We start from the raw sequence: 20,261 nt of genomic DNA, 5'->3' as shown, positions 1-20,261 counted from the left end.
ACGGGTTTTGCTGTTAGCAAAATGAGTTGGAAAACAGCCTTGTTTTTCCTTAGTGCGTGAAAACTGGTGAGCTGCTTTTTAGCGTGGGGGTAACCCGTTTTGTGGGCAAGGAAACTGATACAGGAGGTGATCATGGACTTGAAGCCAAGGCATCATCCTGATTTTAAAAAACTGAAGAGGGTAAAAATGCTGAAACCAGTGATTACTATTACCATAAAAATATTACTTGCCTCCAATCAGTCATCGAAGTCTGATTTAGAAATTAAGCATGAACTGAATAGGATATTAACATGAATACAGTCTATGTTTATTTGGAATTCAAAGTTTCAAGAAGGTATGTACATTTTTAAAGCTTTCAAGGAGAATCCTGGAGTAAGAAAAATTGGCAGGTTTGGCAAAAATGCTTAAATTTTAAAAAGAATGACAATTTCTGACTTTGGAGGTCAATTTACAATCACATGAAGTATTTACATTTTTTTTAACCTGCCATTTAAGCTCACTTAGGATAACGACTGCAATATTGTGTCCAGATCAGGTACTGTTCCTTAGAGTTTTGTAGCTATTAATTGAGAGGCGTTAAGAGTGTCGTGTTGAGAAGCACGGGCTCTGATCTCAGGCTGCCTGGGTTGAGTTCAAGCTCTGCTGCTTACTAGCTGTGTGGCCTTCCACCTGTCACTTAATCTGCGTCTCAATCTCTCATAGATAAAGTGGGGTAACTGCAGACTCCCTACATATGATTATGAAGGGTGAGGTGAGTTACAGTCTAGGAACAGTTGCTAGCATGTAATAAGCATTCTGTAAATGTCAGCTGCTATTATTGTTAAATAACTCATTAAAGACATCACACACATTCCTCTGGAAGACCCTTCTCATTCACGTGTCGTTCCTGAATCAAGGGGAGTCCCCCCGGTGTCAGTCCTGTGTCCCTGCCCCTCACCAAGCAGCAGTGTGCAAGGTCAGAGGGCACCTCCGCGGAGCCAGCTCACCTGTACTTGTCAGCCAGGTCCCGGGCTTGCCGTTCGCTGACTTCCCTCTGGTCTGGCAGGTCTGCCTTGTTGCCAATTAATACTATATCTGGGTTTTCACAGTAAGCATTTGCTTGCAGTTGGCCTTGGAAAGAAAACAGATGGAATCAGCAAGTTAGTTATAAACAAGTGATGTCAAATGACTGCTCACACTTCAGAGTCCTAATCTAATTGCTCATCTCTAGCTTGGCTGCTTGCTACTTACGTCCTATTAGCCAAGTTACTTAACTCTTCCCAGCCACAGTTTCCTCATCTGTAAAATGGAGACAATGCCTCACGGACTGCACATTGTGGGGATTAATAACAATGCACATCCAGCACCTGTATGAATACCTACCCGTGCTCTTTACAGCTGGGGAAATGCCCTCTGAGATGAACGCACTGCTTTCCATACCTGTCGTCCCTCAAATATAAGTGGAGATAATAGAATGTGATCTTAAAGTATGTAAGTTTGCTCTCTCCTTTAGAAGGCTGCTACGTTTCCCTTCCTGAAGTTCAAGGTGATGATCTATTAGAGCAGAACATTTTTGAATTACCATGAATTCATGCAGAAACAATATTGAGACAAGTCAGTTGTTTTTCTCTTTTCTCCAGGAGACACTGTTTAAAAGAGAAGGGGGCATGATGGAGGGGGAGGAGGAGGGGGAAGGGGAGAAGGGGAAAAAGGAGAAGGAGGAGAAAGCAGGGAAGGAGTAAGGAAGGAAGGAAGGTAGGAAGGAAGGAAGGAAATTATAAGAAACTTGTCAACCTATGTTTTCAAGGTCACAGGACTATTTTACTGTCTACTTCAAGGCATGCTCTGTGCAACCTTGCTGAGGACAGAGGAAGAAGACAAAGGCTTACTCTGTAACACCAATTATTCGGGTATTAGAAATTAAAGCCTTATTAGAGATGGCAATTAATTATCTCAAATCACAAGAAAATCCTCCTGAAAAAAATTTAAAAACAAGGGAGCATCTCATTTGCCTTGAAAAATGATGAACGAATCATTTTCTGAAAGAGTTGAATAATCTTATCTCCTTATCTCCCCATGATCTAATAATAAGCCCCAAATCTGGATAAAGAAACGAAATAAAATAATATGGAAATGAAGATAGAATAAACACTCATTTGGAGAAGCAACAAAGTAAGTCAGAATTTGTTGGTGTTTTTCCCCACTGGAGCAACTGTGTTAGTGAACTTACATTTAAGGCAGTTATATATTTATATTATTGATTGTATGTAGCATGTAACAATAAGATGTGTATACATTTGAGAATCTCCTCAGCCAGACGGTCAGGAGCTCTGGGGTATCACAGTGGAACAAAGTAGACCAAGCCTGCACCTTCACAGAACTCACACCCTAGTGGTGCGAAGAATCAAGACCACAACGAAGAAATATTATAATACAACGTCGGGGGTGGCAGCGACCACGCGAAGCACCAAGTGCACTGAAGTCACACAGAATGACACACAGCCCTGTTTTAGATGAGGTGCTCTGGGAACGTGCCTCCCAAGAGATAAATGAGGTTTGAACAAAATCCCGAAGGAGCTGAAGGAACTGACACACGCTGTACATGGGAAGAGAGAAATCAAGGCAGAGGGAAGCAGGAACCAAAGGCGCCCAGGCAGGATCGCGCTTTTCAGGAGGGGCCTCTGGCTGGAGGCCGGTGAGCCGCGCAGCCTGAGAGGAAGTCGGTCACGACGGCCTGGCAGGTGGCAGAGGCCTCTGGATTTTACCCCAAGGGAGATGGGAAGTCCCAAAGGACTTTGAGCAGAGGAATAACACAATCTAATCTTTTAAAAGATATCACTCTGGCCACAGGCAGCCCCAATAAATCTAGAAATGACAAGGGGCACCAGCCCTGCGGGGCTGCTGGTAGGTCCCACTGGGACAAAGCTGGTGTTTGTAATAAAAAAGGCAAATGAAATACTGTCTTCAGTGCTACATCAATTAAAAAATAAAGGAAATATCAACTATCCCTCTTCAGTGCGGACATGTGTCAATCTGCCTCTCGTAACGGACGAGGCCACTTTTACACTTTATATTACGTTTAAGTTGCCATGAAAGCTGGAGATTTTTCTATACAAGTCTTCCTCATATCTGCACACTTTTCAAAAAAAAAAGCAAAATATCTACGTGAGCTTATTGACTGCCACGCTGCAAACCTTACCTTCCTGCGGCTGCTCTGCTCCGAAGCCACTTCTCACCTAATTAACCCGAGTCAATTAACCCTTTAGTTAACCCACGTGCAAGGGCACACATCGCTGGTGCCAGGGTACCCTCCCAGAAAACGCTGCTGTTTTCCCGTGTCCTCTCCAGACTACATGTAGCAGATGTGACAGCTCACTTAGTTGTTAAGAAGTCCTTCAAGACTTACTGGACAAGTGGAATGAATGGCTTGTCAACTGCAGTAACAAAGACCTTAAGTGTATGTGGTGAGGAAGCCTTGTCACCTTCTTCTAAGATGTCAAAGGAAGATACAATTTCAAGCCACCTTGACTGAGCCACATAAAAACCACCACTTTGAAGGTGACACTGAAAGCACTAAACTATTGTGACTTGTTAATCTGTGGTCCCCAATCTGGTTTCGTCTTGTGAGGCCAACAAGCAAATGGAGCTGCTGGGTCCCAAAGTGGCCAACGCAAGTTACTCAGTCCCACTTACTCATCCAGTTTCTGACATTTAAGAAGCTCTGTTGACTGGTGAGGTCAAACATTAATAAGAAACCCATGGCGTCTCTGAAAAATGCAGTGGTGAGGCTCCGGAATCTGCCAAGAGAACACAGTGGATAGTTCTGAAAGTTAGTCCACATGCACATGATGATGACAACAAACAACCCTATGGCCCTTTCAAATATGACATCTCCATGACATCCCTCTGGATTATCCTACAGAATGGGAGAGTGGGCAGAGAGACGGCTGGAGGGCCACAGGAGAACTCCTGGTTGTGGATTTGTTTAAGATCACATCCCAGTCGTACGTTCCACAGCGCATACGCACACAGAGTTTGTACCCTTCCATCACACACTTGCTTACACAGCCCCTTGGAATCTTTCTCTTGTTGGCTCGTGGGTACCTTGTGGCCCACAATTACAACATAAGCCACTTTAGAGTTGGGACTTTAACTTACACGTCTCAATTTTCCTGTCTGTGCCCAGAAGGAAGCTTGGCACATGGGAGACTGAAAATGAATGCCTGCGACTACAGACAGAAAACCACAACTTCTTAGCAGCTGGAACTGGGACGACTCTTTTGTAGGGAAAGACAATGTTGGTGAGAGAACTCTTTTATAAGGACTTTTGGGGGATAAAACTAAGCTTTAGGCTGGCATGCCTGTCTCTTAAGGAGCGAGAAAGCAGTGAAGAAAGGAGGAAGGGGAAGATGATTAGGGGGAACCAAGGGAAGGGCAGAGAAACTTAGTAGTTGGTGAGAAGAACCAAGAACATCCATCTCTAATGGAGGATTTTGAAGAATACACTCCCTCATGTGCGATGTGAAGACTCTCTCTCCTGCTCCTTCCGTCTCCCCCTGCCAACATCGTCAGGGAAGTTGAAGATGCGCTGAGATCCACTTCAATGTCAGGAACAAGCAAAACCAGAGATCACACATAGGGTCCAGAGAAGGTTTGGGTGATATTGATAAAGGTGTGAGTTTGCTAACTGGTTTTTAGGAAGTCACATGACTTTGAAATAAGAGACGTGTATCACTTCCTATCCTAAATGTCCTTCTAATTTTGGGTCTCCTATGTTATCTGATTTGTAGACCCTTGGGTTCCCTCAGGGTTCTCTTCTTGACCCCTCCTCGCTCTACATACTTTCACTAGCTAATCTCATCACTTCCCTGGCCCAGTGATCACCTGTATATTAAACCCCAAATTTATAGATCTAGATCTTTCCGGCCCTCCACACTGTTGGATATTTCCACTTGGAGGAAACGAAGGTCCCCCCAACCTCACACGCCTAAAACCGCACTGGCTCCTCCTCCTGACTTCTCTTTCTGTCAGCGGCATCACCACCCTCCGTGGTCGCCACAGCCTCTTTCTACTTCACGTGTTCTGTACGAACAGTCAACAAATATCTCCTGACCTTCTCACTTCTGTCCCATTGATTCTGTAAATCCTCTGCTAAAAACATTGAAGTGATGATCCATTGCTCTTAAGAGAACGACTGAACTTTTTAATAATCTATCAAGGCTCTGCATGAACTAACCCTGCTCATCCATCCAGCTTCATCTCTTGACTACCCACAGGCACGCTGATCTTCTTTTAGTTCTTAGAAAGTTCACTCTCCCCGCTGAGCTTTCACACATGCTGCTCTTTCTGTGGGTAACCCTGCCTTCATGCCTCCTGTACCTCCTACCCCTTCAGCCTGGGTAAGATGCCCTCACACATTAAATGGTATCACTTCCCCTGCAGCCTCCCCAACACCCACATCTGAGTTTGGACACCTCCTGATGCGTCTGCCTCCCTCCCTTTGTTTTCCATCCTATTACTGTCCTAAAGTGATATTGCAATGGTTTCTTTGTCTAAATTCCACCCTAGACCAGAAGCTCCAAGAAAAAAGGAGCTGTGTTTCCAACTTGCTATCCGTTGTGTTTTCATGGCCTTAGATATTTGATCCCTAAATGTTTGCCAAGTTAAGAGAAAGAAGTAAAGAAAGAGAATAGCAAAGGATACAAAATTATTAAAGATTTAAATGACTTCAATAGAAAGCAATACTTTTAATTCCAAAGCAGGGAGATGAGATATTTTCATGACTACTTATTTCTAAAATAGGATTTCTTTGGTAGGACGTAATTATGATGATTATGAAATACTAAAAATTTTCATTCAATTTTATTCTTGCGGATTTGGTCTTACCAGTCACTAGAAGTTCAGAGAGTGCTTTCATTGAATGTTTCTTTCTCTCTCTCTGGGGACTAGCTGTACTCATAAAATTGTCTCCTACTCAACCACAATAGTGTTGCAAACTCAGCCGCAACAGTCTGCTCTCTGTCGTCTCCTTAAGTGTGTGTGTGTGTGTGTGTGTGTCTCAGTTGAGGACAAGACTGTGCCTTATGCCCCTCTCATTACCCACAGCACATGACAGTTACTTAAAACAAACTTGTTGGCCGGATCTCATTGGAGCAAAGACTATTGCATCTGCAGAAACATGGGTAAGACAGTCTTGCTCTGGACCTGACTCCTACCCTGGACCACTCGGCCCAGTACCCTTGTTAACCCCCATTCTTTTCAGGGTTTCCTCCGGGGGAAAGGTAACTGATTTCTAGCTTCACCCACCAACCTCACTCTGTCCCCAGGATGGGGGAAGCTAGGACCTCATAAAAGAACAGATCCCAGGGTCACATTATGGCTCCTTCTCCCTCACTGAGAGCTAAGTCTGTGTCCTGTATCCTTCAGGGTTATGTAAGGGGTGTGATTTTTTTTTCCTCCTTCCCATAATGTTACTTTTATCGATAAACATTATCTTATATGGGTGACAGTGCCAGATGTCCTCAGGCACAGGGCTGAGACGTGAGGCGCTGTGTATCCTGTTGCTGAGCTACACCTTATGTACACAGAACGTAACATTCTCAAAGGATAAATATCCTCGGTGTTACTAAGACTGCCCCGAGCAGGTCCCATTTCCCTCCTAGAGCAGCTGTCTTAGGGGACAGATGAGAGAAGCCTGCCTTCACGCCAGGCTGACATATCAAGTGTGAAGACATATGGGAATCACATGTCCTCATATTATTCCCTCAAAAATGAATTAAATTGGTCTACAAAACATACATCTTTGTGACAACAAAACTGACATATGAACAGAGACTCCTGTGAGGAATGACTTCAAAAGAACCAGCCGAGCTGAAGGATGTGTGTAAATGGGATTCACAGTCAAAAAAGCTCACAGAGAGGGCCCGGCACCTCTCCTGGCGTCTACAACGCACTGAAAGTGAGAACGTTTTGGACTCATTTCAAAAACTGAAGTGTTTACAAGCATAAACATTCTAAGACATGTCATGCAGAATTTGGAGGTATGTGCCTTCTAAATGTCTTCTCTGACAATCAACTGCCAATTTTTGTTTCCTCTAATACTGAGAAGCTTCACTATCCGGGGGTCTTTAGGCTCTGAAAGCATGGTCCCTCAAGAAATATATTTTCATCAAACAGCACCTTCAGCTCTAAACAGTCGATGCTACATCTCCTGAGTATCTCGTCTTGGATGTTGTAACAGAGATGAGGCTGAAAAACCGAGCTTGGTCTCTGCCCTTATAAAGCTCGTGATTTTGTTGGGGTGTGAAGGCCACAAGTGGATTCAGGAACAGGAATTAGAGACATAAATAAAAGATTCTCCTCATTACAAAGTGGCACATAATTAACTGAGTAACTTAAGGGATGGTTGAATAGATGTTGCAGGAGTTCAGGAGAAAGAAGGAGTTTGTTTCCGCTGGGGTGTTCAGAAGAGCCCCACCGAGGTGGTGGCGTGTGAGCCAGGCTCAGTGAAAGGGGAGGCCGAGGGAGGGGGAGAGGGGAGTAAAACATTCCGGCTGGAGGGCAGTGGTGTGACCAAAATCTTAGTGGACAAAGCCAGTCCAATGGCTGAGGGTGAGAGGCTATGTGTAAGGACAGAAAGGGATGAGAAAGAGCTTAACACCCTTTTTCTTCAACTCCCTTTTCAAGTAGCAACATTGCAACGATGTTAATTTCCCACCTTAATTCAGTTAAATTCTGGAAAAGTTTTTTTTTTTTTTCCTATTACAAAGTACAAAGACAATGCATAAGAATCTTCACAAAGATTTCTGAAAATCTGATTTTTGAAATCTGCACCAAATACACAATGTTAGTTATGGTTAATGAACCATAAGTGATTTATATTTATTTCTTAATACAATTGTCTATTTTGAGACCAGAAGGAGAGTTGTACGTCCTTACATTTTCAAGTTCACATACAGCATTCACATTAAAGTAAGTTTTTCTAAGCTGCTTGTAGTTAGAAACAAAGTAATTCACTGTTACCGCTCTTGTCCTGCAGTGTCCCAGAGCTGAAGATGCACCTTAAATGCTTTTCCTGTTGACCCATTTGGTCCCTGTGTGTTATAAACCTGAAAAAATACAAATGTCATCAGTTGATAATGCTCTGGATTTTGTCAGCATACAAATTCGCTGGGTTCATTCACTCAGTATATTTTTTCTCAATTACTATAATCAAAGTTCATAGTGCAGAATAAATATTTGCTCTGTTTTTTTCCAGAAGTATCACATCTAATCTCACTTTTAAATGTCAAGTATAGGTATGATTTTCAACACAACTTAGGCATCCTGCAAACTTAAATTAGACACCTTCTGTCATTTCTTCATGGAGGCAGCAAACATCAGATTTAGGACCCAAGTTCTAGGTACAGATATCAACTCTTCATTTAACCTCTTTGCATCTGTTTCTTATTGGCAAACTGAGTCTCATAATCTCCTCCAACTTTACAGAGTTACTGCAAATTTAAATGAAATAACAGATGTGAAGCCATTTTTTAAAACAGTAAAATGCTTTACAAATACCTGAACATCGTTTGCTGTGAACCGAGCTTTCAAAACGACTTAGCCATGAAATATACACAGAATTTCTCAGTAAATTTACACAGGATATTTCAAGCCTTCTCTTACTAGTTGTTTCTTCAAAGGCTCTTTTCAGAAAAGTTAATTTTTAAATGATTGCCTTTGGATTTATTTAAGCAAAGCATAAGAATTTTAATATTTATGCAGCTCTCTTAAGTATGGTTTAGTGAAAATTTAAAACGAAGACTTTGCAAGGACTTATACCTAGATCAGTGGGAGGCGAGAAGGCACAGGAAACCCTGGAGTGGTTGGAAGCAAGTTTGTTAAGACTATGATACTTGACCTTCAGGTAAGAGACAGGACATTATGAGGAACTGTGATTTAAGTTTTCAACCACCATCTCCTTTGTTTTTCTGTTTTGCTTTGTTTTCTGTCCCCCCATCCCAATCCTCTAGGGACGAGTGGATCTGCGACATCAACAGGCAGCTGCAGCCGTCCTGGCAATTCCAAGCACACCTTGGGCGGCAGCAAGTCTGGCTCAGCTTCTGTGCCTCTGCTGCACGTCCCACATGTCACGGTATCCTTACTCCTGTCACGGCGTCTAGCACAGGGGAAGGAAGTGGCTGTGATTCTCACTTAAACTCCCTTCTCTTGAAAAAGAGCATGGATTGGTCTCACATTCTGTTCATAATAAGCTAGTGATTGATGGCTGAGTCCACACATAAATAAAAATGCTGCAAGAACTTACAAAGCTCACGTTCCAGCTCTTTGCCAATCATTCTTTTAACCTCTTTCTTAAGAGCAGAAAAACGAATACTTGTCTTTACTGAGGACCTTTAACTCCTGACCTGAGTTAATGATTTTAAATACTGACTCGTGTTTTGAAAGATTCTTTAAGTATTCATAGACAACACACCAAATAAACCCAGAAATGATTTATTTTAGTTGCTCTGTGTACTTCTGGAGACAAGCAATAATGTCACCCACTTCTTTTTTTTAAGCAAAATGGTATTTATAGTTGAGAAAGTAAAAAATAATATTCTGATTGGATTAAAGTGACAGGCTACGAATTTCATGTGTTAAAAGACAGACACCTCGCAAAGCAATAAACATAGCTTCTTCATTCTTGTTTTATACAGGAGGATCGGCAACAGGTTAAGAGTATGGTTAGAAACTCACCACACGTTTTTCCCGGAAGTCTATTCCTACTGTCGTGATGAACTTGGGGTTGAATTTATTGTCTGTGTATCGATAGAGGAATGTCGTCTTCCCCACCCCCGAATCTCCGAGGGCCAGGAGTTTGATCAGATAGTCATAGTCCCCATCAGTCATAGTGATGGTCTTGGTGGGCCTGCAGAGGAGGGAAAATAGCATGATTTGGGTAAAACTGGTTTTCCTTTCTTTGCCTTCCTGCCAATGTAAATTTAGCTTCCAAAGGCAAAAAAAATTGAAATGTCTCTATTCTGAGAAATTCTGAATTGACTGGCTCAGAGAAGCTTCAGGAGTAAGAACTCTTACAGGGTTTCACTCGGTACCCAGCTTTTTACATCATGGCAGGTAAAGGGGAACAAAAAGCTATGTGATACCCACCAAGCCTACTGCCACAGCAATGGTAGAACTTAAAGAGTCATAGCTTTTTTTAAAAGCCAGGGTTCCTTGGGAATCAGGAGTATGGTGTAAGGGAGAGGAGTCACAGGGAACAGAAAAACCTGTCCACGGTGAGGCAGGCGCCCCAGAGGGAGACTGAAATTATATGCGGGCCGTGGAAGACGAAAGCCTTGGGGAATATTCTGCATCTAATCATTCAGAATGGGCTTTCTATTATGTGCATACAAATATGCCCTTCTAATTAAAAAAATTTAGCAACTGGTACGACAAACCTTTAAAAACATTGATTTGAAATCATTTCAAAAGCAATGCTTTAAAATCTTCTGTTTGGAAATACTGAACCCTCTGTTCTCCAATGGCAAATCTGCTGTATTTGGCAAATCTGCTGAATATTTTCCAGGCCTTGAAAAAGAGGAAGAGCTATTCAGAGGCAAGACTATGGTAATTCTGCTAATCCTTCCCCTGAAGGAATGCCATTGCCATTTCTCTCACTGCCCTAACTTCTCCTCTGTCTCCGTCTTAATTTCTTCTGTTGTTACAACAGGTGATGCCAAGGGCTAATGCCAAGAATTGTACCATCACCTACTGAATATTTGGTGAAGCTACCACTCTTGAGGTTAGCAACATGATTTGCCATTTAGTACAACTTTCTGATTCGTGGATTATAGAAATGAGTTTGTTGTGTCCTATGCACAGGAGGACTTCTGAAGATATCCCTAGAATAGAAATATTTCTCCTGTATTACGTGAAAAGAAGGAATATTTCCCCACCTTTACAGATCCAGAAAGCCCTGAACTCTTCAGGAGTTCTGAGATTATTGAAATTAAATTTCAACGTAACACCCTTTCTTTTCTGAGTAGGACTCTAGTGGTGGACGTGTGCTAACCATGAATGTATCCTTTTTCTTTTCTAATATCTATACAAAGTATAACCATTGCTCAGGAAGAGATGCATAGCAGCCGTCAACAACCAGCCTCCCTTAATAGAAGGATACAGATACCTCGACTATTGATGTGCAATTTTTCTTAGGAAATGTCTGCATTGATTGACTGCCTAGTGGTGACTAGTTCTGAATTTGGATGATTCTAAATATCTCACCAGGACTTTTTTGGTGGAAATTGTTGCTGCTCCTAGTCTTTGAGCCAAGCGGGTTGCCGGAGGAGACTGCTGCCCACGGTGTGCGGCTTCCCACCATTTCAGGTCCCTCACCTCCTACATCACGCTATCTTATTCTCTCTTGCCCTTCCCAACTTACTCATGCAAAACTCCTCTGAAGGGTGACAGAGTCTGTCATTTCATTGGTAGAATTGGATAAACTGTTGATTCTCTTGGAAAAAGAGACAGATGAAATTTAAATCTTTTAACATATTTAAGTAACTAAAGCTAAATTCTTCCCTGGACACAAACCTTGATAATCAGAGGAAAGAAATTGAAGCTACTGGCTACTTAAATACAAGATTAAGTTGAAGGATACTGTGGTTCCCTGGAAAAATGAAAAGAATAGAGTCAAGAAGATACATCAGCACACTTTAAAATTCTGCTTAAAGTTAACTCTGCTTTTTGTGATATTTTTGGTGACAGTGTCAAAAAAGGCCAAGTCTTGAGCAAATCTAGTTAAATACCTTCAATGTACAGTATCAGGCCCGAAGATAAAAATTCCAAAAATGATGTAATGCATAATCTGGTTTCTGACGAGGCATGCCTACACTTACTATTTGAATATTTGGATAAGGATGCAAGAAAAGACAACATTATTTTACAAGATGGAACACGATTAGTTGATAGATGAATCAAATGGTTGTGCTTTTAGTTCAAACAAAACAATGATCTTCATGGTTTGCAGCGGTCAGAGAAGATTTTGTAGAGGAAGATGAACTTCCACGTAACCTTACAGGAAAGGGAAGGGTCAGGTAGGAGGAGAGGAGATACAGGACCACTGACTGGGAGATGAATTCCCACGTATAGATGAGACCATCACCACTTGCCAAGTACATGACCTACCATGTACTCCTGATCTGTAGCCAGTCTGCAGTACAGAAACTGCCTGGGGTTGCCTCCCAACTGCTCTAATCCAGAGTGAACAGTCCTGGCTACTATGAATCAGTTCCACTCTGGCCCACAAAGGCTCTTTTCTCCAAGCAAAAGGTGGTAGAGGCTTTGTGGCATTTAACATAAATTACACCTGAAATGAACACAAACCTTGGTACTGTGAAAACCCTTCCTTCAGTGTCTTCAATAGATTATTTAATATGAAAATGAATATATGCATGTATGTATGACTGAGACACTGTGCTGTACACCAGAAGGTGACACATTGTAACGGACTGTACTCTAATTTAAAAAAACAGACTATTTAAAGAAATTGACATATTAAGCTGAGATAGTTTGTCTCCAAGTTTCTTTTAAAAAATGAATTTTATATTCCATTGTATAGATAGATAGATAGATAGATAGATAGATAGATAGATAGATAGATAGATAATTCTTTTGCATTTAGTTTGTCATTTTTTTAAAAAAAATTTCTTTCGTATTTAGTTTGGTTCCTCTTTTATTACTATGTGACTTTCTGAGTCCTAAAATCGTACGACCTCAATATTTTGGCACAGCAAACACAACACCGCAAAGAAAAATAAAAACCTTGGCAAGGCTTCTTTTTCCAAGAACTGGGCTCAAAAAAATGATCTGGGAAGGATCAAAAAGCTGACAAGTTTAGCAAGATACTTATTCCTGCACGACGATTGCTGGGACTGTTGTTCTTGGTTCTATGGATCGAAAAGGGAAGAAAAAGCCAGAACGTTGTGGTGGTTCAGGAAATGAGTCTGACTCTCAGCCATTATCACTGTGTCACAAGCGACACCACAAGAGCAGGTCCTTTACAAACAGAAACTGAAGCATCCTCCTCAGAGCCTTTGGTGGGACGGTAAGGGGCTGGGAAGAGGAGGAAAAAGCCTTCAAAACACCCACGAGGCTCTGTTTAATGGAGAATCTTAAAGGTAGAAGCACATCTAAGCAATCGTGTTCAAGCCCTTAGTTTACAGGTGAGTAATCACGTGCGGGGAAGTCACGTGATTCACGGAGCGACAGTTTCTAATAGACGAACCCCAAGCCTATTGTTCATTATGCTTTGAAATGAAAAATGGGTTAGGTCGGTAGAAAGTAGAAATATTTTCATTCTATGGGGAAAGGGAATTCTCTTGGGGAATACGATTTTCATAGTTAGAATATGTCAAATGAGGTTACCCATACTTTCTTCTTTTACCCCCTGTTATGCTTCATTCTCATTCAGCATAAATTCCATTAGCTCAGGAACTTAATTTCCTTGTCCACCGCCAGATCCACAGAGCCCAGAACAGTGGCCAGCATACAGAAGGAGCTCAGTACATATGGGTTGAGTGTATAAATCTATTTAAGCTTCTCGGGGCCATGCAAATGTCATGATTAATGAAATTAATCTTTGAACAGTTGGTGGAAGTGGTGTCCTCCACATTCAGGACTTGCATTCGCCCTCCTTCTTCATCTGTAATGTGAGTATTTAGATTAAATGATGACCCTAGTACTTTCCAGGCCTGGCTTCCTGAGTTCCTTTTTCTATTTTAAGTTGTGCTAGAGTATAAAACTTGCCCCAAATAGAATATTTATATCTTCAGAGGAACGGTTTCAAATAACCTGGGAAAAGAGAAAGTACAGAGGGACTATAATTTTTGAAAGTGAGATTTGTGCTGGCAGAGGGCGTATAAACTTATCAGTGAAATAGGTCAGAGCTCACAGAACCAGGATCCTCCGTGAAAGCATCCATCTGTCCATCTAACGTGTACTCACTGGCACCTCCTGTTTCGCATGATATTTTGCGTGGCTCTGAGGATAGACTCTGATTTCTCTAGTTGGGGAGCTTAGCAAATGCTACCGATATGGGGGGATGACTACTGCACAGACAGACTAACCCGTGAAAGCTTTGGGGTTCTCTGCTATTTCTCCAAGTAACAACCTTAAGAAGGTCATGACAAGTTATGATCTTGTAGCTTGAACTTATTAAATTCTTAAAAACCAACTTAATGTTCTGAAGGCATTTTGGAAAGCTAAAAGCAGCACACAGATAAAGTATTAGTGATATTACTTTGCATTCGGTATAGATGGTTTCAATAAAATAAAGCTGTCATGCATCAAATGGACAGATGTTTGCTATTTCCTCATTTATCTCTATTTGACGGGTTTGTGTCGGGCTCCAGTAGGGGCATTCGAGGTCTGGGACTCTCACAGCAAGCACTTTATTGTCTGAATGATAGCCTGAAGGTGGTTCTCATCAACTGACCTTGAAATATCGCTGCCTATAACCACTTGTACGTCCTGGAGGTTAGGTATGGACGGCGGAAGTACTCCAGGGACCTACGGCCTGGGCATCGGTAGGACAGGAGCCATTATCTGGAAGGAGGGTAGTTGAGGGAGTACATTTTCAAAAAATATGTATTTCCTTTAGTGTGATGCTATAGGCATTATGTCCTGTTAGCGAGGATTATTAAAGATAATTTTTATTTTGGTTCTTCCTAAAGGCTATTTAGAATTAATGGAAGTGAGTCTATATGGAAGATTCAAACCAAAGTGTAAATATAAGTCAACATTAACTTAATTGAACAACTTTTACTGAAGTTGACAGTGGTCAGCATGTCTGCAGGAGCAATCAAATCTATTTTAAAAATGTGTTCATTTTGTTTCATTCTATGACCGAGGATCTAATATAATAAGAGACAAACCAAGAATTCATTGAGCTTATTCACTCTGAAAATAAAGGGTAAAAATCTTGAACACAAGTCAGCTTTAAATTGATTTTTCTCCAATGATACATCATTCTCACGTATTAAGTGTACTTCTAAGCCAATGAATAATTTTATTTCTCTAAAATTCTTTTTTTCCTCTAAAGTAACATTTTTCCCCTTTATCTTAATTTTGTGTTATCTTTTGAAACTGGATTTTCCTTGTATGAGAAGTTCCAAGCATATACAAAACTTCAAGGAATAGTAGTGTACCCGCATATATTGAGTGCCCAGCTTCTATATTATCAATACATGGCCATTCTTTTTTCAGGTACCCCAAATTCTCCCTTTATCAGATAGTTTTGAAGCTAATACCAGGCATCATAACATATTTTTTCATAAATAATTCAATACATGTTTTTGAAGATTTCTCAACTTAGCACTGACATCATGCATTCACAGAAAGGTTGTCAAAGGTGTGGCTTTTTGAGTATTTGATAGGTCAGAAGTCATCTCTTACTACTGTTTTAGCTGGTATTTCTTTTACAATGATCAAGTCAAGCATCTTTTCATATGTTAAAGGGTTATTTGTATTCCTTTTTTTTTTTTTTTTTTGTGAATGGAAGACCCACATCTCTCGGTCTTTTTTAAAAAATGGTTTATCTCTTCTATTTTTAGAAGTGCTTTATGTATTAGGGACCCTGTTATTTAAGTTGCCAATTCTTTTCCCCATTTGTCTTTGTACATTGCTTGTGGGATTTATGCTACCCAAAAGACTTACTGTTGTTGCCCATGTTGTTTGGGGGAGGAGAAATCAAATTCTGAGTCACAGGCAGATTTTCGCATCCCAGATGATACAGAAACTCATTCATGAGGTCTTCTGCTACTTACATGGTTTCAAATTTATATTTAACCATCGAACTCATCTGGACTGTATTATAAATATGTTATGAAGAACTGATCCAAACTTATCTTGTGATCGCTGTCCCAATACAACTTTATGTACAAATTCATTTTTGCACCACTGATTTGAGCTGTCACTTCTGTTCTACAGTAAAATTACACACACAGGTATGTCTATTTTTGGATTTTTCTCTTCTGTTTCATGCGTCTCATTGTCTCTTCAGGCAGCATCCACTTAAACATGATTATTCATAAAATGTTTCATATCTGAAAAAGTTACCCCCCTTCACTGTTCTTCTTTTCTTAACATCTTTACAATACTGAATTTTCTTATCCAAAAACATATGTCTTTCATGTGATCAAGTCATCTGCTGTGACTTTCAGGATTACTTTATGGTTTTCCTTATACAGGTTTCGAATATTTTTGTTAAGTCCACACCCCAGTACTTCATCTTCTTTATTTGCTTTCGTAACTTGGGATTCATCTGCCAACTTCTGCTTATTATTGTTTTGTTGTTTATATGAAGATTATTGACTTCTGTTTATTGGTTTCATTACCCAATGTTTTGCCAAATTTTATTCCTTTAATGGGTTTTCAATTCATTATTTTGAATTTTGCAGATGTATAATTGTATCTTTGATATAATAAATAGGCATTCTTTATTTCTTCCTTGCAAATGTTTACGCTGTTACGTGTTTTCTCTTGTCTACTTTCACAGGCTAATGTCTCCATTAAAAAGTTACATAGTAGTAGAGATCACGGACATCCTTGTACCCAATTTTAGTTGGAAATTCTCTCGTGTTTTTCCGTTAAGCAAGATGCTGGCTGCTTTTAACCTGAGTAGATACTGACTCTGTCCCTTGCCCATTCTTCTTCTGTTGAGATAGTCTTCCGGTTTCTCTCCTTAACTCAGTTTTATTAATAGATTTCCTTATACAGCAACACCTTTACATTTCTGAAGTAAATTTCACTTGTTCATGATGTATTATCTTTTAATATCCTGTTGAGTTACATTTCCTATGTTTTATTTAGTTTTTTCATCAGTATTAAATACTAAGATGTGCCTTGTTTTTGCAACAATCTTTGGTTTTGAGCTTTACATTATAATCACTTTACTGAAAGAATATGAAAGCTTTCCTACTTTTTCTGTGCTCTAGAGAAGTTCCAGTATCATGGAGGTTATCTGATCTTTAAATGTTTGAAAGAATTTCTATGTGCAACCATCTTGTCCTGGGTGATTCTGTGTGTTGGCAGGGGAGATTAAATTATCTTCCCTATTTCTTCTTTGGTAATTGGTCCTTTTAATCCTGTCTCCACTAGGATCAATTTTGCAAAGCTGTGATTTTGTAGAACATGCAGCATTTCATCTAGAAAGTCGAATGCACTTTATAGAGCTGCGCAAATTACTCTCATACTATTTATTAAATCCCCTGTTTTGATACTTATTTTTCCATCTGACATTTCTAACTCTGTATATTTGCACTTCTCTGTGGAAGGCTTTAAAAATCAATGAAAGTACTAGTCCTATCACCTCAAGAGGTTATTTTAATTTTCATACTATAGCCCATGGTCCAGTAATCCTATTTTCTAATATCATTAATTTTTCCCTTAGAATGTCCTCCCTACCCTACTCTTTATCTTCTAAATTCAACTCATAACCACAATTCACAAGTTCTTAGACTTCTCCAGTTTTACTCCAGTTTCTATGTACCATAAGGGTCATACATATACTGTGGGGGTCAAGATCTAGTAGACTTTGAGATTCTGGACTTGAAATTGCTAAAAACCCAAATTTGCTCAAAAGGTATTCTCATGAGCAGCTTGTCCATAATTCTCATAATCAGGGTCAGGGTAGGGCTGCTCCCTGATTTAAGACATTTTAACCCGAACTGAAGGAGTTTTTAAATCATTCTGTTTCCTAGTAGTGATCTGCTCAGGTCAGTGCCTTCCATGTGTTTCCCTAGTACGGGATCATTACAAGGCAGCAGGAGCCAGCCAAACACGAAGCTATTTTGTCCCCGCTTGCAGTGTAATATTGACAGTGTTCTAAATGAAATCTTTCTGAGAAGGACCTGAGAGCAGTGGCCTGGCATTACCCCTGAAGCTCACAGGTACCCTGGGTAGAAGGCAAACCCCCAACCGATATGTGCTGAAAAACACCATTTAGCAGACATGACCCAGACTGCGGGGCTGTTAAAACAACTCAGGCTTCAGGTGAGTAAGTGATCAATGGGAACAAAATAGTACTTTACAAAGTTGTTTCAGATTAGAGAAACCTCTGACAGCCAGTGCTTACAGGATAAAGGTAACTGAGGAATAGTTCTAAATGCTGATAAACTGAAATACCTCTTTAAAAATAGAGAGAACTTTACAGCCTTCTTGGACACTTAAATATGTGCAGTCCCAAAGTGTGTCCGGGTCACGCTGAGGACACAGGCCTTGTCACATACACTGTCACTGATCTGTCACCTTACCTTGTTGGCACAGGAAAACACTGGGTTTCTCTAGCTCTTACAAGATCTCCTTGTGTAGCTTCTTGGAATTTGGGGTTGTGTGTGTCTGCAGCTCCAGGGAGAAGGCACAGCCTGTTCCTCAGGTCGCCTGCACCACTGAGGTGCGAGGCGGTGGGAGACACAAGCAAGCTCCAGGCGTCCTCCTGGCTTCCAGTTTGTTATCACGGATTCCTGTTTGACCTTGCTCTCTTGGACTTCACGTCCATCTTTCTTTCCTGACCCTGGTTCTGCTGACTTCAGCCACAACGCAACACAGAAGAGCACCAGGCTTACGTAGACCGTCTAGCCAGCTCCCACAACTGCACAAACTGCAGCAACAACTACCACGGTAAGGATTGCTCAGATACCCTGAGAGGCGGCTGAGAAGGTCTTTCAGTGAGCTGTCCTGTAGCTGAGGTGTCTGTTGTATATTCCATGGCAGAATGTCTACATCCACTGCAAAATAACTTTAAGCTTTATCAGTAACTTACTCTATCCTAAGGCACGGTTTTGGCATTTCCCTCCAAAATCTCTGAAAGAAGTCCAGGGGATGTTGACATGTCTCTATAATCAACAAGCAAGTGAATCAAAGAACTTTGGCTTTCAATGTACACATTAGTCTTCAGCTCACACTGACGATTTAAAAGAATAAGTTGGCTTCTAGCCCAATTTACTTTGTATTGAGCCAACGGGAGAATAATTCTTCTATGGCTTGGAATAAGAGTATCTTTAGATATTATTCTTCAGTTTAAGGCTTCACGAAATTTAGAAATAGTAATGAGGAGCTTCACAGATGCTCCTCTACAATGTTACAAGGCAGGATTTTATGATTGCTGCTCTAGGCAGGTAAGAATTACACCCGGGCAATTCTAATAGACATTACCAATTAATAGAACTTTCATATAAATATCATTTTATCAAAGAAAGCAATTTGTGACTATGAAGAGAAAATACAGAAAAACGTTGTGGTAAAAATAACAAAAGTATCAAACTATTGGAAAAGAATATTTGAGGCAATTTAAATGATAATATAATGACATCTAACAAGTCACACTGCCTGCTTTTTTTTTTAATGGAGGTACTGGGGATTGAACCCAGAACCTCATGCATGCCAAGCCTGTGCTCTGCTACTGACCTATTTCCCTCCCCCACGACATTGCCTTCTTATGTATTAGGCACTGCTCTAAGCACTAAGTACTAAGGGTTAACATATTTAACACAACCCAATAACACTACAGATTCAACCCAATCTCTATCAAAATCTAGCTGCCCTTTGTAGGAAATACAAGCCAACCCTAAAATTTGTACGTAAATGCAAGGGTCATAGAATAGCCAAAATAATCTTGACTAAAGAAGAACAAAGTTGGAGGGTTCATACTTCCCCAATATCAAAGCTTACTACACAGTTACAGTCATCAACACAGGTAGCACTAGCCTGGGAGGAGACACAGAGATCAGTGCAATAGAACTGAGAGTCTACAGATAAACGCTTACATTTATGGTCAGTTGTGATAAGGGTGCTGAGATAATTCAATGGGGAAGGAATAATCTTTTCAGCAAATGGTGCTGTGGCAACTGGACAGTCACATTTAAAAGAATGAAGTTGGATGCTGCCTTACACTACGTGCAAAAATGAACAGAAAATGAATCATAGCCTTTAATATAAGAGCTACAACTATGAAACTCTTAGAAGAAAACATAGGAATACATATTTATGACCTTAAATTGGACAGCGATTTCTTAGGTGTAACACCAACAGTACCAATAACAAAAAAATTGATAAATGAATTTCATTACAATTACAAACTTTCGTGCTTCGAAAGACACCATGAGACAAGCGAAAATACAACCCCCAGACTGGGCAAAAATATTTGCAAATCATATTTCTTGAGGGAAATAAGGGACTTGAGTTGAAACTACATAATTTTTACAACTCAATGATAAAAGACAAATAATGCAATTAAAAATGGACAA

At 40.5% G+C, this 20,261-nt stretch overlaps 1 protein-coding gene across 4 annotated transcripts in view; it reads right to left on the bottom strand.

Annotated features, from left to right (window-relative positions):
- The window catches only part of RAB27B (RAB27B, member RAS oncogene family), a 137,737-nt gene that overhangs the window by 6,356 nt on the left and 111,120 nt on the right, over positions 1–20,261 (bottom strand). For 3 of the 4 annotated variants that reach the window (XM_064480355.1, XM_031441872.2, XM_010997193.3), the window contains 4 exons: positions 9,715–9,886; positions 8,002–8,087; positions 3,673–3,776; positions 987–1,110 (listed from right to left, as the gene is read on the bottom strand). In XM_064480355.1, the coding sequence (XP_064336425.1) occupies positions 987–1,110; positions 3,673–3,776; positions 8,002–8,087; positions 9,715–9,886 (486 nt within the window). Of the gene's footprint in view, positions 1–986; positions 1,111–3,575; positions 3,777–8,001; positions 8,088–9,714; positions 9,887–20,261 lie in introns of those variants that run through there. The other variant, XM_064480356.1, reaches the window with a different exon arrangement.

This window comes from Camelus dromedarius, chromosome 28 (genome assembly GCF_036321535.1).
Source record: "Camelus dromedarius isolate mCamDro1 chromosome 28, mCamDro1.pat, whole genome shotgun sequence".
Taxonomy (NCBI): Eukaryota; Metazoa; Chordata; class Mammalia; order Artiodactyla; family Camelidae; genus Camelus; species Camelus dromedarius.
The sequence above is the reverse complement of the archived record's forward strand: the minus strand, read 5'-3'. Positions and strand labels throughout refer to the sequence as shown.